Consider the following 26,747-nt stretch of genomic DNA (forward strand, 5'->3'; position numbering starts at 1 on the left):
GATCCGAGGGGTGCTAGGACCCTGAAGACCAGCAGGAGGCAGCTGATATCAGTATGTATGCTAGCAGAGGCTAGTGTTGTCACAAGGATTCATGAACTACATTTACGACACAGATTTTAATACTTTAATTGAGGTAAGAACAAACCAGACTCCTAGCTACGCAGCACCTATCTAAACAACGCGACACAATGATGTTGTCAGTCGTTGCACTGTGACATTAAAAACCCAGGGCTGAATCTGTGTTACATTTCATGTCTGACAGGCATTAGCTAGGCGGCGTTAGCTTTAGCGTTAGCTGCAAAGACTGAACATTTTAGTAACGTTAGATTTACGTTTTGTGACCTTACTGCTGATAAACGGAATGCTCATTGAGTGACGACTGGACAACAATATTTGCTTGATAACGTCGCCACGTTGCTGTTAGACGTTAATAAGCCAGTTGAAACCGATTAGCTAACGAAGTACCAGTTAGCAAATGCTAGCTTATTAGCTAGCAGCCCATCCCAACTTGCATTTGGGTAAGCTAACGTTAGCTGTTTATATATCATGTGCCATTAATTTTAGCAAGTGTCCGCTGATAACAACTTAGTCGACTTAATACCGTTTTAGCTACTTTATTTAGACATTGCGTATAACATGATACTCTGTTGTGCTAACCTTAAAAACGTTAATTAGTTACTTGTGTTACTTTGAAATCTTTCACTTGGCCAGTCGACTTTTAACAGCGTTATTCTGAGCAGAGTAAGATACAATAGTCATTAACGACAGATAGTTATGTCCCCCAACAGGTGACAGTTCTTAATGACCTGGTTTGTGAGGTCATGTAAAAAGAGCTATAACAGGGGTGAGTTGTTTGTTGCTGACTGATGCAGTGCCCACAAGTTATATGGAATAATAGAATGATATCTATATATATATATATATATATATATATATATATATATATATATATATATATATATGTGTATATATATATGTGTATATGTGTATATATATATGTGTATATGTGTATATATATATGTGTATATGTGTATATATATATATATATATATATATATATATATATATATATATATATATATATATATATATATATATATATATGTGTATATGTGTATATATATATATATGTGTATATGTGTATATATATATATATGTATATATATATGTGTATATGTGTATATATATATATATGTATATATATATATGTATATGTGTATATATATATATATGTATATATATATATGTATATGTGTATATATATATATATGTATATATATATATGTATATGTGTATATATATATATGTATATATATATATGTATATGTGTATATATATATATATATATATATATATATATATATATATATATATATATATGTATATGTGTATATATATATATATATGTATATGTGTATATATATATATATGTATATGTGTATATATATATATATATATATATATATATATATATATATATATATATATATATATAGAATGTATTAAGTAAAGGCAGGCATCAAATAATTTATCCTGCCAACATAGTATTGCCTGTGCAAACCTGTATTGTTGCTTTGTGCCATACACCTTATTGTAGCCCAAAAATGTATTAAAAACGCATTCATAAGCCACATGGTTGCACATGCTGACATATATCTTCATTCTGTTTAAGATGGGCACTGTAGTTTATTTTGAGTGAGTTCTATACCTGCTACCATGATGCTGTAAATGACTTACTTGTGCACCAAATCGTCCCAGTTTCCGCACCTACAATTCACTCCTGTTTGAGTAGTGTCTGCTACTATAATGCCCAGATTTTTTTTTCTTTTGACATAAACCTATATAATGGTGACATTTTAAAAGATTTATATCCTTTGTAGGAAATAATGGGTGTGGGTCTCAGAGCTGCATACAGGTTGCAGAAGTCAGAAAGGAATGAGAAATTCTTTGCTGGTTTTTGGTCTTTTGTATGGATTATGAAGGATTGGTTGAGGCTCACATAAATAGAGAATGTCTACATAATCATTTTAACAAGTTTATATAGTAGAAGAGATCTTGGTGAATTGGTGAAACATCATTTTTATTTTTACATCATTTGAGCACACCCTTATCTAGCTCACCGTGTCTCTCTCCTCAGACTTAGTCATGTCTCAGGTGGAGAAAAAGGCTGGGCTGTTGAGGCGGACGTCGTCCTCTAAGAAACCCTTGAAGGAGAAGGTGGTGCTGATGTATGATGAGATTTTTGCGGTGAGTATCACGAAGGGAGAATGTCAGCGATGAAAAGTAAAGGGAGGTAAAATGGTGTAAACAAGGTCCTGTCTTTTCCTCTGATTTAGAAAGAAGACCCGGCGAAAAACAACCCCCGCTTCTGGGATGAGCTGTTTCTTATGAAGGTAAAGTGAGAGAGAAAAATACTTGACAAACCTGGATCGCACCTCTACCTGTACTGTTTTCTGGTTCAGACTAGTAGCAGTGCAGCTACCGAGAAATGGATAGTATCAGTTGTACAAGTCTTCCAAAATACTGAATTAGTCAAAAGTATGTATGCACCTTGCAGCATATTGGAGAATGAAGTCAAGTTGGAAATAAAACAAAGAAATTATCATAGACGTATAGAATGTGCAAATTTCTGTTTATATATGAAAAGTAGGGCCCAACCTTTGTGACAAAGTGCAGTTACGTGGGAAAAAATATAATGCACAGAAAAATGGCACTGAAGTTCATTCATCATCATACATATTTGATTCAGATTAAGACAACTTTATTCATTCCAAGAAGAGCAATTCATAAGCAGCCCACTCGGTCCATTCATATAACTCTAACACAAAAACAACAACAAGCAGTTTTTAAATTAAAACATTTTGTGGTCAGAGTTCGCAAACTTTATGCAGGAAAAACAGAAAGTAGTGACATACACAAATCAGATACAGTCTGAACAAATGCTGCAAAGGTTAACCCACAGCATGAGACTGTGAATCTTGTTTGGTGGCTTCATTTGCATTGAGTGTGCAGCTGCTCTGCTTCGCCCCGTTTCATATTCTTTTTCGATAGTAGTAGCTTTGACAAGACACTTGTCATTTGAATACTTCCTAATGACTCTGGCACTCATCATCCTCCACTCTTATTATTCCATCCTTTGCACCCCAATCCATCTTCTCTTCATTCAATCTTATTTTATATTTTTTCTCCATCCTTTCGCAATGTCTCAGGTGAACCTAGAGTACCTGGAGTCCAAGTTGGAGAGCGTAGATGGTGAGGAGGTTCAGCGGATCCAGGACAACATCAACTCTCTGTTCCATCACTGTGTGCAGGCTCTGGGAGAGGAGCACCAGATCAAAGTGGTCAATGCCCTACAGGTAACTGAAGCTCAGGAGGATCACATAGATTCTCACAGACAGGTTACAGTGCTGAAGCATGTGGATATGACTTTAACTGAACTTAAATTGTCTTTGCTTGTCAGATTCATGGACACAGTTTTCTGCTATAGCGGCAAAAACACTTGAGACTGGAATACATTTTTGACTAACGCCTGTACTCATCCACCTCTCTCTTCAGACTCTCTGTGCACTTTTCCGGGGGGTTCACCAGAAGAACAAGTCTGCGTCTGGCTTCGACATCATTAACATGCTTATGGGGTTTGACAAGGCCGAGCAAAGGATGAAGGTGTGTGGAAAATATCCTGAGAGGGTAAGGAAAGTGTTGAAGTAGTGGTCGTGTTTATTCATGCCACGGCTTCTTTTTGTTTCTCTCGCAGGACCTGATGGAGAGACTGGACAGCCTTCTTTGTGGAGACGGCTCAGAGAGTCTGAAGAGTCTTTGTCTCAAACTGCTGCTGTGTCTGGTGACGGTGAGACAGAACATATTAACAGCAAGATGAATTACAGTGCAGTAGGCTGTTGGAAATGTTGTTAAGCATCACAAATATGTGGGAAAAAATGTGTTTAATTACAGGTAACAGACAATATCAGTCAGAACACCATACTGGAATATGTGATGATCAACAGCATCTTTGAAGCCATTCTACAGGTAAGTGATGGGATGAGCTGTAATTCTGTGACTTTTGTTTTTAAATCTCCTTTCTTTACAACTTGTGTCACTTTTGTTCTCCCACTCTTCTCATTTTCAGATTCTGTCAGAAGTGTCCAGTAGAGGGCAGCATGGTTATGATGCTGTAGTCCTCCTTGCCCTGCTGGTCAACTACAGGAAATATGAGGTGTGTACATATACTCACATGGGATTGTACTTGTTTTGTTGATAGACAAGCTTTTTGAACAGCAGGGGGGTGTAGTCACTGTGGAGTAAATCCTTGTTAAGATGTACTGAAGTGTATCCAAAAGCTCCAGAGATCAGCCCTCCTTTCCTCCTCTGTTTGTCTCTTTTGACGTAACTGAAAAACTGATGTTTGTGCTGCTGTACGGGCTTAACAGCAGAGGATAACATAGAAGCAACTCTTGAGGTCTGTTTTAATACAGGATCGGTGGTACAGATGTGTATTTTCAATTGCAGTTACACCACATAACAGAAACTTTGGGGGAGGGTGCACGATTTTAATTGGTCTTCTTCAATCATAGTTTTCTTCTTTTTAACAAAAGTAATATTAAAAAAGCTCAGATGAGTGAGATCGTTAAATTCTGGGAAGAAATGTTAATCCATGAACACGTCCAAAGGATATTTATGCAAGTAGAAGGTGAACATGGCATTTTTATTTTTTTTGAGAAACAAACATGCTCCCTGAAATGACTTCCAACCCACTTCCCCCTCCAGTTAGTTCCTGGAAGGATAAGAGTGGCTGTGTGGGAGGGGATAAAAAGGTTAGGAGGGAGGTTTTGGATGCACCCTCATATGTAAGCAAAGTAGGCAACAACACAAGGAGCCGGCTTTGCTTTAACTTCGGTGAAATGTTTATGTATGAATAAGTAAGACATGTCTAAAATCTGATGTAGCTTTATGCATTTAAGGTCTGTGTTATGCATGAAAGATAGAGCAAAAAATCCAACTGATCCAACGTCTTATAGTCCTGGAACACACAGGCTTAGATTTCCTGTTTTTTCCCAAGAAAGCTGAAGTACACACAGTTTTAGTGGCATTTCTGAACCTGACATCAAAAATGTAAGAGGTCCTCTGGCTGTGTATTATTACTACGTGCAATGTAGGTTAGCCTCTTGAGCTAGCTGACAAATTGAAAAGACAAACACAAGCACTCACAGATATTTAGTGTTCTTATTTATTGTGGACAAAAACAAACATTTTAGCTTAAAGCCACCACAGTGTCTTCCCCAGATGTTACTGATGATGGCCTCTCGCTGAAACACATTAATGTTTCGCCCACAATAAATAAGAACAGTAGTTATCTCGGAGCAGTACGTGCTGATTTTTGAAAAGAGAGAAATCCTTTAAGAGTCAAAGTATAAACTTCAGCAATTGTGTCAAATATTTAACAGTTTCTGATTTCACGGATTGTCTCTGTTTGTTAGTCTGTGAATCCGTACATTGTGAAGCTCTCCATTGTGGATGATGAGCCAACACTAGATGTAAGTATGCTCTCACTTACTGTGTCCTCCTAACTGCAGAATAATGTACAGCCAATGTGATGTGGGCATTGGTCTTCACATCAGGCACATAATCAAAGGTTTGACTGAAACACTGGATGTTTTTTCTCACAGGGGATGGGTATGGTTGTTCACCAAGCTCTGACAGAATATAACAGGTGAGATCTAAAACTGTCCCATGTGTCAAAAACATGCTTTTTAATGATGTAGTGTACGGTGTCCAGAGGCCGCTGATGTCATCAGTTTTGTTTGATGTCTCACACAATTGTTCTATTTCTATTCTTCTGAAAAAAAGCAGACCATTTATTATTGAAGTTATTTATATGTGACAGTTTTCTTTGGCAGCCTGTAATGTTTTTTTGGGTGAGGCAAGGTTTGGAAATTAAATTGCTGTTATTGAGGGAGGTCTTGTCTGTCTACATGCATAGACAGACGCATCAAAGGATGGATGACGGTGCTATACAGTTCATTGTTTTTGTGTATAAACTGAATGCCCCCTTGATAATAAATTGCAGGAAGTAGAAAAAGATGTTAGGTAAATCTGTGCAAGGTTATGAGTGCTGTGCTTGAGCGAGCCCTTCCTGCCTTCAGTTTATTTGTCATTCTCTCCACTTTCACTGTCACTTCATACTTCCCTTCTATCATTTTGTTTTCTCCCTTTTAGGCAGTACAAAGACAAAGAGGAGGAGAACCAGGGTGGGTTCTTCTCTACCCTCACAAGTATGGTAGGATATCATTCTTACTTTTTATAGTAGATGGATAGATATTTAGATAGATTGCTATGTCTTCCATTATGATGTGTTTTGGATTCAGAGATGTCCATCTGCAGCTCTGAATACTGTTGGCTGATAGCTTGATCTCTCTTGTCCACAGGTGGGCAGCATGTTTATAGCAGATGCGGATGAGAAACTCTCTGTACAGTAAGTGTGAAGTGATTTAAGTTCTTACCCATTCATCAGTTGACTTAATTGCATTGTTGGACACCTTCAATGAGAAAATGAATTACCACTGCTGTGGTTTTTGCTTGTTCTCTATTTTGTCTTTGTGTAAAGGGTACAAAAGTTGAAGTTAACATATTTGTGGTAATAGTATGAACAGTAACCAAACTCATCTTGATAAAACATGATTGCTCAGGTAAAATCTGCATATTGTGATCTAGTATACTGGTATATATTATTGTACTTCATACTGCAGTGGGCAATCTAACTTTTTAAACTTGAATGTGAATCTTCTATTTTAAAAGATATCGCAGCCACTACAGTACGGAATTAAATTTGTTTGGCTCAAGACACAGGCCCATTGTTTTTGGGGGCAACAATAACGGATGTTGAACCACGCAAGAGCAAAGATTAAAAGCTTTGTTTAGCTTTGTTCTTACTGTAAGTGACTCACAACAGTGTGGGTGACAGTATTAAAAATGCAGTCAAATATTTCTATCTGTGAGCAGGGGTTATCATTGTTCTAAATCTTTAATGTCAGCTCATTTATCAGCATTAAAAGTGAATGTACAGAAACATGGGAAATGATGTATTAGTAGTTACACACAGTGTGCAGCAGTTAATGATACAGAAAATGAACAAAGTGACCAGCTGTAGCAGGAATTGATTTTTAATAAACTGCCCTTTGGACTGGAGCAACGCCTAAAGCTTTACCCTGCTCAGTCTAATGTTATGTGAAGATTTTACTTGATAAATGAGCGAGCTGATTCTGATCACGGACTTCTGTTTGTTCTCAAGGACAAATGAGGCGATTCTGCTGGCACTCTATGAGGCAGTGCACCTTAACCGCAACTTCATCACAGTGTTGGCACAGGTAAGAAACATGACTTTTTCCTTGTGTGCATGTGTGCTCACTTGTTTTTAATTAGAACAGGTTGGCTGATATGGCTTTTTCAGGACTGATACCGATTATTAGAAATCAAGGGGACAGATAGCTGATATTTGGAACATAACCTGAAAACTTTACCCAGGAGCTGATCTTAAGTACAATTTTGAGGTACTCTACTTAAGTTCTTCCTTTTTCTGCTACTGTATACTTCCTCACCACTACTCTGTTTGATACATTCAGTTCACTAGTTACTTTGCAGATTCATTTTGTGATGTGTTATTAATCAGATATTGTTGTAGGCGAAGCATTTTGTGAGTGAATGCAGCCAAAGTAGCTCATTTTTATTAAATTAGTTTATTTTATCCTCAATCAGACTTAAAATCATTGATACTGAATATCAGCCACCGAAAATCAGTCAGCCTGAAGTTTATTGACTGGAAATGTAGTTTTTGGGTGGTTCAGAATAAGAGCCCTGGCAGGCCTGTTAAGAGTCTGCATTGTCTGAACACCACAATAGGGCAAGTCATCAGTTACATAAGAACGCTCCATCTTTAACACGTCTCTCAAAGCTTTCAGTCCTCGTTGTTTCATCTCCTCTCTTTTGATGCATTATTTGATATCTCTTGAGGTATAATCAATGCACAAAGATACTTTCTATTTATTAATCCCTGTGGGGACACTCCAGTTGAGCGTGAGCCGTCCAGACTCACTAACTGAATAGTTAAGATGGGTGAAATGCAGTTAGGAGGGCAGCCATTAAACGGTGCCTCCGGACTGATGTCCATTCTGAAGCCACTAAGCTCTTGTGCTGCTTTTTGCAATGCTGATCAGTTACAATTCTCAAGGTAAATTAGAAGTGATAATCAATGTGTTATTTTGCAGAAATGTTTTGCACGACTAGAAGTAAACACTTTTCTTCAAGTCTCCATCCTGTTCTCATCTTTTAGTCTTAATGTGACTCTTTCACCAAGCTTTTTGTATTGCATTCTGTTTCTGTACATTACAGGACACAAGAGACAGCTTTTCACTATTAATGACAATGTTTATGTGTTTTTGTTCTTTCGACAGAGCCACCCCGAGATGGACATCGCAGCCACACCTATCACCCCTACTCCAACTACACCTACAACACCACTTGGCACAACGCCGCCCTCCCTAGACAGTGAGTTGTACAATTTGTCTTATTTTTTATTTAGGGAGACATAGACGACTGATGTCTATGACATCACCCATTTGTTCTCTGAAAAGAAGTCTTTAAGTCTGAGCCACATTTTCCGTTGCAGGAGGGAGCTGAAGTGAAGCTTCTAAGTTGTGACAACATGATATTTCAGATTGCAGCAGAGTTATGGAAACTTTGTCTTTTGCTTGAGAATGGGTTTAGGTAATGTAGTAAAAGTTAATTTTTTAATAAAGCCAACACTAGATGTAAGTTTTTAATAAAAATTTAAAAAAAGCTTTCAATGCAATATTCAACGCCACTTGCATTTCAACACATTATGGACCTATGTATCAGCTCTCATACTAAAACATGGCTACTTACCTACCCGCTTTCATCAAAGTGTTCAAAACTTCTGTTTTAGTTTCACTGTAGAGCGTCTGTATGGCTGTGTCAGTGAAGTAACGCCGAGATGGTATTTTGTATCTTGGCTCTAGAGCGAATACCATTGTCCGAAAACCCACGTTCTCCACAACTGAATACGGTCTTAAATCCAGTGGAATAACATTTGCAATGGATTTGGTAATCCACTTCGCTCTCTCAGAGTTCGGTTGAAGCTGTGCCACCAACTGCTTGATTGTTCTCTGGCTGGCATCTGCAACAGGTTGCTGCTTCTCTCCCAACTCTCAGTGGTATCGCGCAAGGTGGTTTCTCAAATTAGTTTCTCAAATTAGTCAACAGAATGTTGAAGCGGGCGAGCTGAATGTTACAGCGGGTGAACTAATTTCAGTTTTAAAATTATGATTATTAACTTATCTGCATCGAGACATAATCATTCTAGAGAGAATCGCAATGCATCGAAGAGTCCGAAATTTTTCCCACCCCTACTGACTTGACTCACATACTTTAAAAAAGTCAGGAAATTGATTACCTCAGAATTACCTACTAAATTACCTACTAAATGTAGACTATTTAAAAGGTACAAACTAAAAAGTTGTATCCTCTGATTTTTAGTCTCCATGGTAATCTTGAGGTGATCAGTTTCCTTGATTTATTTAAGTAAAGTCAGTGTCAGATTTTGCAATGCAGCTTTAATATTTTCTACCTCAGAGGAGCTCAGAGCTTACAGCTGAGGATAACTTTAATCTTGTCTTGTCAGTTCTGTGTGTTTGCATACCTTTTGGAACAGAACATTTTGATCCCCTCAGAACACCTGAAAGTCCAAAAATGGAGTTGAATAATCTCTAAAGTCTTTTGGCATCAAGTCTCTCAATTTCTTTTCCTCAGTTTAACCTTAACCGTTTTTTACATCCATTTTTCAAAACTCACTCACTTCTGCCTTGAGACATACACATGCACACACGCCAGCAGCCTTTTGAAATATTCAATAGATTTTAAAGGTTATCTGATACAATATAGATTCTCATGTGCTGTGAATTGCACTTCTGATCTGGGTTTATTTAATCTAAATCATATAATCACAACATCCCAAGAACTTATTATTACATCTTTAAACTTGAGGACAGGGCTGTCACTTCAGGTTTCATGGAAGGTGAATGTTGTAGCTAGCACATTCAAAATCAGGTCATTTAACATGCACACACGTCGTAAATGTTAAAAGCTACATGTTTCTATCTCGGGCTAGCGAACCTAAGAGCCATTTTCTCTATTAAATATTAAGCTCCAGCTTCAAATCCAGATGAATGTTTCACATGCAGTGTGCATTATGCCATGTCATGGGAGCTTCAGCACTTAGAGGAGTCTCCACTCAGGCCAGAAATAATTGCACACATATGCCTGCAATCATATGTCAGGGATGTACTCTTTCCTCCCACAGTTTACCGCTGTGATGATATGTTTCCTGACAGTGTGAAATCTTCCTTTGGGCGTGCAGTGATCTGAGGATGAAGGAAACAAATGAGGGTTTTGTGAGGGAGGGAGAGAGATAGAAATGACCGACTCATCATTTATCAATGAAACAAGCTGTATGTTTGAGCGAGCAGAGATTTTTAAATGGATGAAGATGCTTGTCTAGACAACACAGCAAGCTACAGTAGATATAGTAATGGGACATCACTTTTTGTTATGCTGTTATTTGCCTGAATGAGCACTGCGCCTGGCCAAACCAGGCAAACAGCTCATTTTATTCCCTCTTTCAGACAGCAGACTTTGAGTTGAGGCTCAGGTTTTTGGGATGTTAATATTTATGGTATATCTCTATTTAAAGTGACAGCACAGTTATGAGTTCATCAAATCCTGATTCCAATCACTTTAGAGCGCTGTGTAAACCATGAATAAAAACAGAATGCCATATTTTGCATATCCTTTCCAACCTACATTCAGTTGAATACAGTACAAGATACTTAATGTTAAAGCTGACAAACTTTATTATTTATTTATTTTTTTAATAAAAATGTACACTCACGCTGACATTGATGCAACCCATTAACTTCAATTCCTCAGGCGCCACTGCATAAAAAAAAAACACATGATTGTATATTGGTATTACTGCTTGGACTCAGGAACACTTTCAAAAAACATTGTGGGTAAACACAGTTTATCGCTTTATCTACAAATGCATGTTCAAGTTGTTGGAAGAAATTACGGACGTTACAACCTGTGGGCCAAAGGGAAAAATAACCATCCAGATTGTTATCGGTGCAAAGACTAAAAGCCAGCATCGGTAATGGTATTGGGGTGTGGAACAACCCATGGCCTTCAATGGTGAAGGCACCATTAATACTGAAAGGTACAATCAACTTTTGGAGCAGCAAGGCCACACCCTGCTTGTGTTGAAACATCATGGCTTCGCAGTAATAGTGTACTGTGTGTTAAGCAGAACAGCATTTAAGATAAATTACTTCTGACCATTGACGCAAGAGTTAGAGGTTATGTGGACACTGCAGCAGTGTATCTGTTTCAACTGGCTGTTGGAAACATGATAGTGAGAGAAAGTACAGCTGGTATCAATGTTGATACTGTGGAAAATTTATGTTGAAATAGTTTCAAATGTTCAGCATTTATATTTAATAACATTTCAATCTTTTTGGTAACACTTGTATATTTGTCCTCTTTCTCTGGTATAAGAAAAAAATGTTGGTGGCATTTTAACCGCAGGGATTATGTGTGATTGACGTTGTGTTTGTTTATCTGTTGTGCAGTGATGAACAACCCAGAGCTGCCTCTGGATCCCAACCTTCAGACCAGCAATCTTCTTATCACCTTCCTCAAGTACGCCTCCATTGTAATGCAGGATACTAAAGGTAAAGAGCAACCTTCATGCCCTCTCCCTCTTTGCCTCTGTCACTCCACCTTCCTTTGCGTCCTCATTCTTTCACTTTTGTTTCTCCATAACTCACCTGAAGTGTCCACAGCAGTGACAAATATTTTTTTTTCTCTTCAATCTAGCTAATCATACCAAGTTTTATAACATTAATTGGTTTCAGTCACTCCTAAAACACCAGAGGGAAAAACTGACCCCCCGTTTACTCATATTTGTGTTTCTTAGATGAGCATCGACTTAACAGTGCCAGACTGTGCCTAATCATCCTCACCTGCATAGCCGAGGTAGGTTGGTGCCACATTTCTGCAACATTTGCACCCACCACAGATGTCTTTGTTCTGACTTTAACTCTGTGTGTGACAGGACCAGTACGCTGATGCCTTTCTACATGATGACAACATGAACTTTAGAGTCAATCTTCACAGAATGGTGAGTTTCATGAAATTAGTCTGTGAGGATGACATTACATTTTACCTTACAGTCGTGGAAAAATGTGCACCCATATAAGCTAATGTCAATATCTATTTCTTTAAAGGGTATGTATTCGGGTGCTTCAGATTTTCAAGTATTCTCATTGTACTAGTAAAAGTAGTATTATTAGTAATAGGAGTATTGTTAAAAGCTGAATAGAAACCTTTATAATGCAAAACTACCTGGAAAATCAGGTTTTTAAAAAGATTTCTCGTCTACACAATGAGCAATCAGCTTATTGAAGAAAGCCCGCTGTAACCTGGTAACTTCAGTGCATGTAAAAACATAAAGACCATGACACTTTATTATGTTTGCTGAATTTGACACTTGTTTTAAGTGACATGCAAAATATTTTCTGTGTGTATTAACTTTACATACTTGCTGTTTACTTTAATTCTGGACTTTTTTTCAGCCAATGAGACACAGAAAAAAAGCAGCGGACAAAAACATCCCTTCGCGACCACTGGTGTGTGCTGTTCTAGGTATGAGGAACATTCAGTAACTGTTCTCTGTACTGTTCTCTGTACTCTGGACTCAAACTGTTACTGATGTCTGATATTTTTTTAAGGCTAGGTTGTCTTCTGCTAGCTTCTGAGTCTTTGCAATTTAACATGGTAACAACTACAAACCAGATGTTGATGCAGGATGGAGCATACACCATTGGACAGTCGCAGCAGTCAGAACTGTGTTTTTGACTCCTCGCGTTGTTTACATTTTTATTTTGAATAGGAGAAATTATGAAACAGTTTAAAATAATTAAAACTAAGCTGTTTATATATAATAACAAATATGCTGTTTGCCTGCTTTAGTCCCCTAAGCAGCACTTAAACAACATAAACAACAACAAAATAACATCTGTGATGCAGGTGCAATTGGTCCATGTTATAGATCATATTTATTCATTGGACATTTCCCCACTACTTGGTTGAAGGTGGCACATTTTTCCCTGCATAGCCTTGTTTTTGCATCTTTTGAGATAAAGATGTGTACAATTTATGTGTCCTTCTGAAAGTTTTTTTCCCCTTGTTTTCTGTACCTCTTTGTCTAGATCTGATGGTGGAGTTTATTGTCACTCATATGATGAAGGAATTCCCAATGGATTTATACTTGTGAGCACACATGCACATCACGCTCACACATTTTTCTAGCCTCATCCACAAGCCAGCTCCGTCACCACAGTATTGTGTTCATTTCCTGTGCAGGCGCTGTGTGCAGATCATCCACAAACTCCTGTGCTACCAGAAGAAGTGCAGAATCAGGTTACACTACACATGGAGGGAGCTCTGGTCAGGTAAAGATACCAAACTTTCTCTCTAGCTTCATTTTGGTATGAATGATGGGGTAGGCAGGAACTTTTCTCTGAGGAACAAGAACCTTTAAAATCAGTTCCTGTGTGATTGTCCCAGATGACAAGGGGAGTACTCTTCAAAGGTGCACGACCTTTAAGTATTTCACTGGTGGAAAGATAGCCTATGCATAACATTGGACCTGTCAAAGGAGTAGAAAGATATTTTAAAATTGATGCTACATGACGATTGGATGTTTTGTTTTGCTGAAATGCACCTTGGGAGTTGTAGCAAGCTTCTCCCTCAAAGTTTAGGACTTGATTATTCTGTTTAAGTTTCAGGACACCACAGATGAATAATTTAAATCTGGAAATGTTCTGATTTGCTAAGCTTCACTGTAAAGAGTTTTGTAAATAGGTACCCCTTCTGCAAAAGAAAGCCAATTTCCTGCTGAAGTCATTGGGCCTGTTGTTTTGGAAATGTACTGCATCATTGAGATTGGATAATGAGTCTCTAAAGAAAGCACAATCCATCTGGTGGCCTTGTTTTCATCCTGGTCAACACACAATAGGATAACATTTCAGCTCGTAATGGCCCCATCGTACTGTGTCTCATTAGAAAACAAATTCCTCTAATCAGACCAATAATCCACTGAATTCCCTGAATGACACTGACCCCCTCCTCTCAGTGGTTATAATAGCATACCATGAAATAAGACTGGAGAGAAAAAAATAGCCAAATTCAAGCAATAGATGTGTTTATCTTTGTGTTGTGTTTTGAAAAGCTTTGTTTGGTTCTTCTCATGGGTTTAGTTTGATTTGGTGTTGAAAGGTTCCCCCCTCCTGTGTTTCCATTATCTACCTTAATAAAGATGCACACTGACTGCTGCCACATGCCACCTCTGGTAGACAACTAACAACACTCCAGATTATTTCATTGATGTGTGCATGTCTCCCTCTGCACAGCTCTCATCAACCTGCTGAAGTTCCTGCTGTCAAATGAGACCACACTGCTGGCCAAGCACAACATCTTTTATCTGGCCTTACTGGTGAGAAACACATGCACATAGAACATGCAGACAGGACCTTGACAGTGCGTCCTACAATAGAAATTAGTTTCACAGGAATATGTTTGCTGCCAGATGCTGTAACATTGGTGCTGCTTTTTGCCCAACTGAGAGTCAAGTCACACACAAGAGTTTAAACTTCTTGTATCAGATTGTCAGAGGAGACAAAAGAAGCCAAACAGGCTGTTTATACAGAAACCGATGCAGTATAAATTGATTTCCCTTTAGAAAACCTATTTTGGTTTGTTTTTCTTCTCTATTTTCTCCTGTTGTGTTCTATTTTGTTTGGGACTGTATGTGTTCAACTAATGTGTGTCTCCTTATGCAGGTAGTGAACCTGTTCAACATGTTCATTACATATGGCGACACGTTCCTGCCCACCTCCAACAGCTACGACGAGCTGTACTATGAAATTGTACGAATGCACCAGGTCTTGGACAACCTCTACTGTATGGGTATGTAAGAAGAAACTGCAGTAATTAATTAAACTACAGCTGAAGCAGTTATGGTTTATTCTTATATTAAAGGTTTTAATTAATGGCTGAGTTTACTGGGTTAGAAAAAACACTAAGGAAGGTGTAATTACTTACATTTCTGCAGCACTAATTCAGTCATGCAATAATAGTCATATCATACTAATGAATGAAGGCAGAAAGACAAAACACCCTCTGCTTCAAGCGTATTCAGTACAAGAATTTGCTGCATTTTATTGTTTAGGATAATTTTGAATATAATATTTTTCAATTTCCGCTGGCGTGGGTAGAAAAAATAGATGCCAGGGCCTAAGGAAAGTGTGATGATGGATGTTTTTATGTTATCATTCTTTTTCTTCTTATTGTTACCATTATTATTATTATTATTATTATTATTATTATTATTATTATTATTATTATTATTATCATTATTGTGTATTTTTATTTTTTATTTGTATTTTTTCTATTTTTACAATTTCTGACATTTAATAGACTGGTGTGACAGGTGACAGTCCTAAATCTAGTTTGAGTCTGAGTGCACTAATTGATTTTTTATTTATCATTTTCTGTCTTCCAGTTCTAAGAGTATCGACCAACACGGGCCAGTGGAAGGAGGCAGCCAGCAAAGTCACACATGCCCTTGTCAATGTTCGGTAAAAACTCACACCGTGTTTCAAGAAGGAGAAAAGAATCATATTGGATTGAGGGGAATTTCAAATAAGAATGTGACTGAGGAAGGTCATAAAAAGTGAATTAAGTTAAATCTGTAATATAGGCTCTCCATCCGCAACCTCTTCCTTTTTCCCCCTCCCTCAACTTCCTCCCCTAGGCCCCTCAATTTGATAATTTTTAAGCCTTAATCTCCTTCATCCTAACCCTACTCCAGTCCTCACACATACTGTGCTTGGTCTGTTCTCCACCAGTTCCCCCTGTAATCTCTCCTCCCTCCTCCGCCTTCTCTGAGGAAATGATCCTCTAAGGTCACCCTGGCTTGGAGGTCCCTGAGGGCGCCCTTGCGAGCGGGGTCCTCCCAGAGGACTCCCTCATGCAACTGGGCTCCTGATGGAGCAGACTCGACTGCTTTAATAGGCAGACTCAGGGGCTGGAGGGAAGGCGTGGAGGAGGAGGATTGATAGAGTAATATTTGAAAGAATAGATGAATAAATTAATGAAGGCAGAGGGATATAAAGAAGCACAGAGACAGTGTTGAAATTAACTCCAATTCCATTTTACTCCCATCAGTTCATTCCTTCATCAGCTGGTTTCCCACACGAAATGACAGCAGAATTACCACAATGGAGAGTTCTCTGTATTTTAGTCACTCTAATTTTTATTTGATATATGAAGAACTCTAAGTCAGTACGAAATAAGCTATGTCATCTCAGAGGTTTGCTTATTGCATTAACTCCTATTTGAGCCATAAAGCAGTTTATTTCATGGAAATAAATGCTAATGCTGGAAAAGATCACCTCTGAATTCACATCTGAAATGCTTACGCAGTATTAAGGATGCATTGAGAAAGAATTTAATAGGAATGGATAGAAAATGACAGCCTGTCTGTAACTGATGATGTTTAGAACTTTTCAAATATTATTGGACATTGACTATTATTGTATGATAAATTTGCACCATAACAAGAACTAACCTCACAAATTGCTCACTTGGAATATCAGATGCACATTAAAATGAGTTGGGGGGCTGTCGCTGGCTGCGAATCTATATGACATGGCCAAAAGTATATAGAGACCCCTGTCACCACATATCTTTGTTTTCTTTTGGTCTTTGTTTCCCTCTAAGTCAGGGAAATCTTAAATCTGCATTAAATCTGCATTAAATCTGCATTAAATCTGCATTAAATCTTAATGCGACACCACAGAATAATTTGGTCCACTCTAACCCATCAATACGCTATCTGTTGTCAGACAGCTGAACAAGTATGAAATAAAGGTTGACTGCATCTCATACATACTGCCTGCCAGTCAGACAGCCATTCACAGGCTGCTAGGCTGCAGAGCTGATCCTTATTTGATGACTGTGACATTGTCCTACAAATGCACATAAATGCAGGATTATAACAACTTGTGCTTTTAAAGTTAGAGGCCACAAGAGATTCTCTGTTTACTGTGACAGAGTAAACTCATCACTTAACCAAAGCTCTGTTTTCCCCCAAACACTAAACCAGCAAGCTGGCATTTTACCAGTCATCCACTTAGGAGACCACTTTGGAAACGCTCAGTTTTCGAGGACAAACAAAACCAGAAAACAGTGAAGGCTGAAATCTGCTTCTTCAGGCTGCACATCTTATCTGTGAATGTGCATGTTCAGAGTTCAAGTTGTTCAGAGATACTGGCATTGCTGTTTTTCTTTTCTTTTGCACACCTGCCTCCATTCACCAGCTGATTCAATCAGCTTGTTTGGACCCAAGAAATTCCAAGCGGGCAATTTAGATTCATGAATTAAGAGAGAAGAAGTACGATGTTTGGTGGTTCATAGTTGATACTTTTGATTGATTTACAATACAGGGTCACTAGTATTTGCAACTAACTTCTGGGAACTATTGAAAGACTCCACGATCTGCCATTGCTTTAAAATAATGGTCCATTGGAGTAACCACAGCCGACGCTACTCTCTCTACTCAAGTGCTGTGGTCCACACAAGGCTCTCCAGCATGTTCCATGTGGTTGACTTGTGCACAATCTCCACGGCAAGTGTGCTTGGTTTGGATGGAGGTGGAAAAGGGAGCGATTGTGTTGGGGTTCCCACGGACCACTTACCCAATGACAACATGTCATTTGTTTTTCCATTAACTGTTATTATGTCAATATTGGGAGTTTTCATTGCAGTTAACTGCATGGAGCAGCTAATTCTCTAGTTGTTTGTCATTAAATCACCCCAGAAGAAGAAGCAATTAAAGAATAATAATAGGAATATTTTTTGTCTCAGGCATAGTTTTGTTAGTTCTGCTCAGGTTTTTTATGCGTTAATTGAAAATGTGACTAAAAGCAGGTGGATGGAAAGGCACTTGGTGTGGATGAGGATAGAAAAAGGTGCATTTTTGAATTCAGATGTCTTCAGGTGGACGTGATGACTTCTCTGCTCACAACTTTGTGGCACCACCAACATGACAAGACTTTGATAGAGCCTGACCAGTACTTACTTTGAGGCTGATATTGATGTAAGAAAGTGGAAAATTCTGATTCATTTCAGACATTCATTTCAATTCAGACATTTTACAATGATCCCCTTAAAATGTTGAAATATGTAATGAGAGAGAATATTTTACAGTATAACAATAAACTTCTAAAAGTCATTGCAGTAAATGTAATTGGCAATGTAAGATTATAGCTCATGGTATAATCACATGTATCTGTAATGTTCAGTTAACGTAACTTTCTTGGACTTTTAGGAAAATGTTTATTCTGCTTCATTTCAGAAATGTTTCTGTTTTTGTGTTTAAGGGCCATCATCAACCATTTTAACCCCAAGATTGAGTCGTACGCTGCAGTGAACCACATCTCCCAGCTATCAGAAGAACAGGTGAGCACGAGAGAAACACAACACCTGCTTTTACACTCTCACTAAAAGTTGCATGTAGATAAACATGAACTTCAGCAACATCTCAGGGTCATGTGGGCTTAACTCTGAAACCTCACGCTTGTTGTTTCAAAAGTAGAACCTGATTAATTTTTTAGTACACAAAGGTAAACACTGAGTACTTTTAAGTATGGGAGAAGAGTTTTTTTGCTGCATTTTATTTTGAAAAAATACCCATTTATCAAGAAGTAGTGGCAGAGATGGATGACTCAGACATCGCTTATTGTGTTGAGACACCAAGAAGAGCATTTGTTATCACACACTGCCGAGCTTAAAACTCATCATGACTGATTCACTGCACAGAAATGAGACGGGGAGGAGAGGACCCTGTTCACAAGCTGTGTATACTCCTATTATACAGATTATAGATTTTTGTGTACATATTTGAAGTATATTAAAAACAATGACAATTTATCCACACAATATGACTCGACAAACACAGAGTGAGAATTGGATCACTAAGACATTGTCTGAAATCTGAGTTGTTTCTTCTTCATTAGTGGAGAAACTTGAGTCTGCAAAGAGGCTGAACTTTAACAATATGAGCTTTGTCAGCTCCATTTAAGACTTTTTTCATTTATATTCCAATCGGTGAGGATTGGGAAACGGCCAGAGGAGTCCTTTTTTATAACAAGCTGATAAGCGAGTGATGGATTTGGTCATTAGACACTGCAATTACTTCTTTGCTTTTATCTGCTAGATTTATTCTCAACAAAGAGGGAAGGCAGAAGGTAGCCTTGTTGTCAATGAGCTGCCTCTGGTGTTATATGTCCACTTTAGATGTTAAGGCCCAGCTCTGAAGACAAAGTAACCTTTTGTATTAATGTTTTATCCTAAAATCAGTTTTTTTTTCTAACTGATGTCTTTTGAACCTGCAAAAACTGATTTTTTGGGCCATTTGGGCATTGGAAAAACAAGTTATAAAAACAAGTTGAGATGGCAGCTGGTTAGCAAACACATCCAGCAGATACAGAACAACTTTCATCTGGAGCTGTGTCTCAAGCCAGCTGACAATTGTCCAGTGTTGAGGCCTAATAGTCACTCTCTTTTAGCTCCAACTTTTGTTCTCTACCACATCCTGAGGGTAATATCTGCCTCTTTAGCTGCTAAATCCTCCACTATGTTCATCAGATAGTTGCTAACTGTGTATAATGGGGTTTTAAAACCTTTTCTCTGCAAACACCTGCCCACTGTGGCTGGAAAAAGAAAACAATATGAGAGCAGTGAGAGTGAAAAAACTCCCTGGAGGTGTTATGTGCCAACGAAACTGTGAACCAAGATGCAGACACGGACAGGGAAGCAAAAAGGTAATGGTTCAAACCAGACTTAGTTTATTTTTACTAGGTTGGATCTGGGGCAGGGCTTGGATGGTCCAGATAGGGAGAGTCCGTGAAGGGGAAGAGTTCAGGCGGGGGGAGCAGTCCAAGAGGCTGAATCCTGAGCGGGGTCAACGGAGCAAACGGGGGGAGCAGGTCCAGAGTGACGGAGGCCGGAGAGCAGAGCAGGCATAAAGTCTAAAACAGAGGAGATCAAAGTTACAAAAAACCCCAGAACAAGGAACAAAGTACAGAGGCTGGATGTGCAGTATACTGACTCAATAGTTGCAACGATCTGGCAGCGTGGAAGTGGCAGGGCCGAGCATATGAAGGCAGGCTGATTGCAGGATTGGATGCAGCTGGTGGTTACCGCTCTGCTCAGTCTCGGGCACACCTGAAGCACTCACACATACACAAACGGGGAGAGTCCGGGGAAATGGCAATTAACCCCTGGATGTAGAAGGGGGGTGGCTGAGGCAGATGTAACAGCAGGGTCATCATTATGAACCCTTTCACACTGTCAGATTGTGATTTAGTATTGATTCTAGCTCCTTTAAATCAGACGTATAGATTATTTGTCATTCATAATACCATAATATCATGATACCAGAAAGATATGACAATTTTTTATTTATTTTTTATATGGTGAGGTGATTTTTACTGTATTATATCCGGACTTTCTTTTCCAAAAGCAATTTTGCTCATTGCATTGAACTTTGGCTTAATTATTTGATATGTGATTAGCATACCCCTGCTAGGCACAAGAAACATGTTCTCATTAACTTATTGATATTGAGCATATGACACAACCTTTTCACACTGATACATTACTCTAAATTAAATATTATTGGAATTCATCAATGAAAAGCCAGGTTTGTTTTCGACTGGTGACCTTTTGATTCACTTCCTCCCCAGTCCCACTCTCCCCTCAGTCATGTCCCTGCTGTTGTCTGCTTTAAAATGACTTTTTTAAAAGTTATTTTTGGAGCATTGTTCATTTATTAGACAATGTACTTTGCTAGTCTCCAAATTCATCAAATGTAGGTCGGATTTTGAACAAAAGCAGGAGAGAACGGAGTGATCCGCAGTAAGAGCTTTCATGTGAACAATCTAACCTCAGGCTGAACAAAATAATACTTGTAGCACATGGACATGAAAGGCTTGTGTAAATCCCCCCCCCCCCTCGCGTCTTGCATCCCACTGATGAACATTATTGTAACAGGACTAGCTCTCCAGTGGTCGGTGCACAGCTGCAGAGGAAGAGAAAGCAAGAATAGGTTGGGTCCATTTGAGTGACTTTCAGATATTCTTTTCTTGAGTGTCTTTTCCTCGCTGAAACTTTGCATTCCCTTCCCTCTGTGTTTTGACATACATGCTCTCACACACACACACACACACACACACACACACACACACGCTTACCACCTGCACTCCATCTGCCTGGAGCATCTTCATTCCCCACAGTGACACCAGAAGATGGATGGCCCGCAGAAAAATACAACATTGGCAGCTGCATGCACACAATCATGTCTGCTCAGTGATGCAGAAAGTTGTTCAGCTGAGTTGTGTGTAAAGCGGTATAGGTTACATCACTTCTGTCTTTTTTTAAATGTTAATTCTTTATTTACTTTTCTTCAAGTTTTCTTTGTTTTTATGCTATGCTCTCACCATTTCCCCCTCCTCCTTCCTTCATCTTCTCTGTCCTCTCTAATGCGCTGTCGGTGAGGAAGAAAACCTAAACCGACATTAGTTGAAGTTCTCATTCAAACCTACCCCCACATTTCCACAGAGAGAGGAGGGTGATGGAGAGCTGTTAGGTAGAAGGAGGCAGAGAGAAACAGAGAGATATGGGTATGAATTTTTCATCAGGGTACCATCAGAGGTTGAAATAAAAACAACAGCGTTTTTTTTCCCACAAGCAAGAGCTTTAGATTTATTAGAAGAAAATAAAAAGGAAGAGAAATGTTGATGATTTGGCTGAGCGGTAGTTGTACTGCCGCAGCTGAAAGAGATGAACTTCTCTCAGGTTAACATCTGTGTGTTTATATGGATGAGAGCTAGACTTGTTTTAGAGGAGTGTGTGTTTATATCTTCTGTGGGAGGCGTGACAAAGTGCACCTTGTGCATCTCATTGTGAATGTTTCATGCTGTGTGGAGTGTTTCAGGGGCATTAATAAAATAATGGAAGAGGTCTGGTTAGGGGCTATTTCACGGCTGAATGGGGGGATGGCAGGGGTGCAAGTGTGGAGAATCTCTGCATAATTAGCTCTGATTTCAGCTCACCTTCTTATCTCAGCTGGACTTTACTTCAGGCGGGTCTGTCTTGTGCTCTTACAACCACAGTGCACACACTCTTTCTACTGCATTTGCTGGATTGTATTTGTAGTCTTTAAAATGATAGAGTAACTCCTCTGTACCTCTGTGACCTCTTACTGCAAAAGAAATAAGAGATCAATTTTGTGGGGAAATGGGACGAAACAAACAATCAGGGGTGTGTCCCTGTCACATCCCTGCAACCTGCCACGTGATCCCTCATGAATACATACATTTAGTAGTAAAGTATTAAACACTTAACCACCATTAAGCACTCTGTGAGTTGGGGAGTTGTGTTCATTTTCTGTCTCCCACATCTCTCTCACCCCTGTCAGGTGCTGGAGGTGGTTCGGTCCAACTATGACACACTGACGCTCAAATTGCAGGATGGTTTGGACCAGTTTGAGAGATACTCGGAGCAGCCCAAAGAGGCTGCCTTCTTCAAGGAGCTGGTAAGAGCGAGTGTCACTTTATATAAAGTCACACTCACAGCTGTGGAGGATGATCTCTAAATTATAAGGTTTCAATTTTTTTAAAATGGCAGATTTCTAACTGCTGTTTACAGTAAACGATCTTTATGCAAAGTTAAAAGCAGAGGAAATGCTTCCTGTAATATAACATTTTTAGACCGAAAAAAACGAGCAGCACAAATCGGGCAGCTTATTCGGCTCCGACCACATGGAAGCCACAAACCTCAATTTTTTACTGTCTTCAACATCAGTCTTTCTTTTTAACTCAGCAGTGACTGAATGATGTTCAAGTGTTGCTTGAAAGAGACAGATGGAAAGATATTAACTTTAACAAGAGTCTTATCATCGTGTCTGAAAGGGAGAATAAATTAACTAGTTCAGCTGGGTGATGTCTTCACATCACAGCTAAGTCGAGCCAGAGAAGATAGTAGTGGTAATAGAGAGTGAACAGAAATAAGCTCCTGAATATTTACCATTCTCTGTAAGAATCAGTCAAACAACAGTATCTACACTGCAAATTGTTATATTTTCACCTGGCCTTTTGTATGACTGATGTATAAGATTTTCGCGTTTTCACTTAAATAGTGAAATAAAACTCTAGACTTTATTTGAAAAAAATTAAACTGATGAAAACAGGTAAGTAAGATGCCCTCACCACACACCTCCAGCAGGAAATTATGACACATTACTACCTTGCTTATGTGTTATTTCCCTGTAAAAACAGAAAACACATTTCTTACAAGAAATACCGTATTCTTTTCTCAAAGGGAATAATCCACTGATTCAGTAATGTACTTGCATAAAGTAAGGTATTTGTGAGGCAAAGATAACAACAAAAGAATGGTGAATAATGAAGTAGCACCAGCCGAGATATCTTAACTTCTCAGTCCTAATATTGGCTAGATCCTACACTTCCTATAATGCAACTCAGTTGAGAGTCCCTACAGTCTCTGCCTGGTCAGTCCCACCTTTAAAACTCATATGAAAGTACAGATTAAAGGTGGCTGTCTACGATTTCTGTCCAAAGAAAAAAGAAAGACGTTGCAAAAGTTTAACAGAAGAACCAGATAAGGAACTTAAAATTGAATGTGTTTCCTGCAGTTTCTCGTGCATGCACTGGGCTTTAAAGGTGGCAGAGTGTGAGCAATAAGAAGACTCACTGTCAGAGGGTTTTAGATTAATCTGCAGAATCATAAATGTGGTAAAGTATTGACAGGAACACACAGATGCTGAGTTGACGTGGCGAGGTTGCAGTTTCTGAGATAGGACTAAGGCTCTGCCTCTCCATGAATGTTTTTATAGAAACATGAGCTGTTAATACATTTCCCTCCCCGTCTGTCTGCAGGTGCGCTCCATCAGCCTGAACGTGAGGAAGAATGTCTCTCTGAACACACTGAGCCAGGACGTCCTGCTCAAAGAGTTTTCTACCATCTCCTGAAACAACCTCCAACTCCCTACAGATGGACATACACAGTACATTTCTGTGCATGTGGACATGTACACACACTGTCACACATACTCTACAATACAAACACCAAACCAGTACAATCCTCCATTGTTGTTTTAAATGATCCGTCTCGATTCCTCATCGTCTGTCCCTCCTGTGACCTGAATGATGGAAACGGACACTGACAGGCTGGACGCACCTTAAGGAGAGACGTGAGAACTCTCCAGACTTTTCTCCCTTTGTGGCCGTTCGTATGTGTGTGTGATACTTTAAGGAAGTGCCGGTGTTGCGCTGGTTCCTCGTGTGCAATCTGCAGTATTGGCTGGACTGTTAACTGACACATGAAAGTTTGGATTTCATTTGTTTTTAACCCAAATATTCATGTTCATGGATGATGATGCAAGTAGCTTCTGCTGCTGCTGATCACAGTACATTGCTTATGATTTATCTCTCTTCAGAAGATTTAGGCTTTGGGTGAAACACGTCTTTCCTAACACATTTGGTAATGAGCCTTTTTCAGTTTGAATCTCCTCTTTGATTAGAGCATTAACTCTTTCTCTGCGGCTGCTCATCGTGTGAATGTTAACTGTCACCATGTTCAAAACCAATTTACAAGTATTTTGTATTTCTATGTTTGCTAATGGGTAGAACATTCTGAGCAGTGATAAAGTTTGAGAATGCTCTGAAGTGGTAAAAAAATGTTTTCTTGTTGTTGCAAACTATGATTTTGAACAAAGCCATGACCAGCATTCACTACTGCGTGTCGCACAAGTCATCTCTCCATCAGTTGAACAAATAAATGTGTTAACGGCAGTGGTTAGCTTCGAAGGAACAATGGTTAAACATTATCATTCATAAGGTGATAATACTGGTGTGTGTCTGGCAACTTTGAGTCTTAGTTTAGTAAAGGAAAAAAAAGATTAATTCATTCAACCTTTGAAATTCAGCTTAGCTCTTTCTCGTTCAGAGCATTTTAAATGATTATTTTTTTTTGACTGGAAGCAGATCTGAATTATGCAATTTCTTCAATTGTAGAGTCTTGTCCCTTTCATCTCTAACTCCTCTAGGTATATTTATGTTTCTTTTTTAAATAAAGGTTGATTTCCTACTACAACTCGCGCTTCTTCTTTTGACTATTTGGGTAAAAAAACATTCATATTTAGATTGAACATTTAAACTAACCGTCTTTCACATTCTTTGGAGGCGAGCTCCAACAACAAACCTTGTCAGCTCAACCTACACACACACACACACACACACACACACACTCCTGCTGACACTGCTGTCTGAGTCTTGATACATTGGGTGTCATTGGAAGACTTGATTTCTTACCCCCTCATGCTGCAGAAGTGAAATATGACTTTTCATTCGATGACTAGGTCTTTCATAACAAATGATTTCATCTTGGATCATTTCTTTATTTGTTGTCCCCTGTCGAGACACGTATGAACTGCTGAGCAAAAAAAATCGTGCAGCTTAGTCTCCATCCAGTGTGTTTAGAGGAGTTTGCAGAGAGCGTTACGGCACACTCATCTCCGTTGACTTTATTATTTGACCAATAGTTTTGACTGTACACTCTTTTTTGAGGCAAGTCTAGCTCGTGTCGAATACATGGAAATACACGGTCAGTGATGTCATTAAAATGTTAGAGGGTGCAACAGAGTTTATCACAATTATTCAACATCAGAAAAAAAGGTAGAGCCAGAACCGGCTGTAAATACAAACTTAGCAAATATTTGTGCTCCTGACCAGCTGATAAATGTTGGTTCAGTAGTCACTCTACTCGTATTTCTGTTTTGGTCTCTACCAACTCCTGAGGGAAATATCTGCAAATGTTTAATTAACCAAATTAAAGCCGCTGCACCGTCATTGGTCCACCCACACAGGTTTTATCACTTAATCTGCCTGATTCGACCTGTTTTCACGACCGTCTGTCTGTGTACACGCAGTGCTTGATTGACATCTCCCTCACACTTTTTGCATCGGACAGCATAACACCCTTATCACCGTACTGGATAAAATCTGATGATGTCATGTATTGTATCTCATGCATGTCTCTGCATAGCCCCGTCCAATATTTACCTTTTAGCAACTGTATTCTACTGTATCAATATTTTTTGTCATTATTGTATGTATGTGATAATGTGAAAACAATGAGATTATAAATGAACAGATCCCCTCAGCTCAACATAGCTGTATATCGATTTTCAGCTCATTAAGTAGCCGTCTAAATCACAACTTTACTGTTCTGGCTTACTATCACCGCTCTCACAGTGTTGTTTTTTTTGCCACAGGAGGCACCTGTTCTCAGCAAAAAACTCAAAAATATCCCCGCACACTACCTACTCGGCATCAGACGGCAGACTGACGTAGTTTGACACTAACTCATTAACAAAGTGGAGCGTTAAGCAGCTAATGACACGTGTGCAGTATTTTCCCTCAGAAGTTGGTGCAAACCAAAAACAGCTAAAAGAAGAGTGAATATTGGACTTACAG

The 26,747-nt window shown here is 38.9% G+C and overlaps 1 protein-coding gene and 1 long non-coding RNA gene across 2 annotated transcripts; one reads left to right on the plus strand and one right to left on the minus strand.

Annotated features, from left to right (window-relative positions):
* On the plus strand, window positions 1-25,365 carry armh3 (armadillo like helical domain containing 3). Its single transcript, XM_030429250.1, has 26 exons — window positions 1-133; window positions 2,138-2,247; window positions 2,337-2,393; window positions 3,210-3,356; window positions 3,556-3,663; window positions 3,755-3,847; window positions 3,952-4,026; window positions 4,127-4,213; window positions 5,475-5,531; window positions 5,664-5,707; window positions 6,214-6,274; window positions 6,423-6,469; window positions 7,286-7,361; window positions 8,445-8,538; window positions 11,694-11,795; window positions 12,041-12,099; window positions 12,179-12,244; window positions 12,699-12,768; window positions 13,335-13,395; window positions 13,489-13,577; window positions 14,538-14,620; window positions 14,967-15,093; window positions 15,689-15,764; window positions 18,570-18,648; window positions 22,670-22,786; window positions 24,150-25,365. The coding sequence occupies exons 2-26, from the start codon at window positions 2,146-2,148 to the stop codon at window positions 24,240-24,242; spliced, it is 2,070 nt and encodes a 689-aa protein (XP_030285110.1). The 5' UTR covers window positions 1-133; window positions 2,138-2,145; the 3' UTR covers window positions 24,243-25,365.
* On the minus strand, window positions 20,014-20,478 carry LOC115588584 (uncharacterized). Its single transcript, XR_003985381.1, has 2 exons — window positions 20,300-20,478; window positions 20,014-20,219 (listed from the first exon to the last, which is right to left on the minus strand). It is a non-coding gene; the product is annotated as an uncharacterized LOC115588584 (long non-coding RNA).
* Window positions 25,366-26,747: the final 1,382 nt, after the last annotated feature.

This window comes from Sparus aurata, chromosome 1, assembly GCF_900880675.1.
Source record: "Sparus aurata chromosome 1, fSpaAur1.1, whole genome shotgun sequence".
NCBI classification, from domain to species: Eukaryota; Metazoa; Chordata; class Actinopteri; order Spariformes; family Sparidae; genus Sparus; species Sparus aurata.

Bases quoted from the DNA above. Each gene is read 5' to 3' on its own strand.
- armh3 (XM_030429250.1), top strand. From the start codon at position 2,146: ATGTCTCAGGTGGAGAAAAAGGCTGGGCTGTTGAGGCGGACGTCGTCC. The intron at 12,245-12,698 runs GTGAGTTTCATG...ACTTTTTTTCAG, and splicing joins GAGTCAATCTTCACAGAATG to CCAATGAGACACAGAAAAAA. The intron at 12,769-13,334 runs GTATGAGGAACA...CTCTTTGTCTAG, and splicing joins ACTGGTGTGTGCTGTTCTAG to ATCTGATGGTGGAGTTTATT.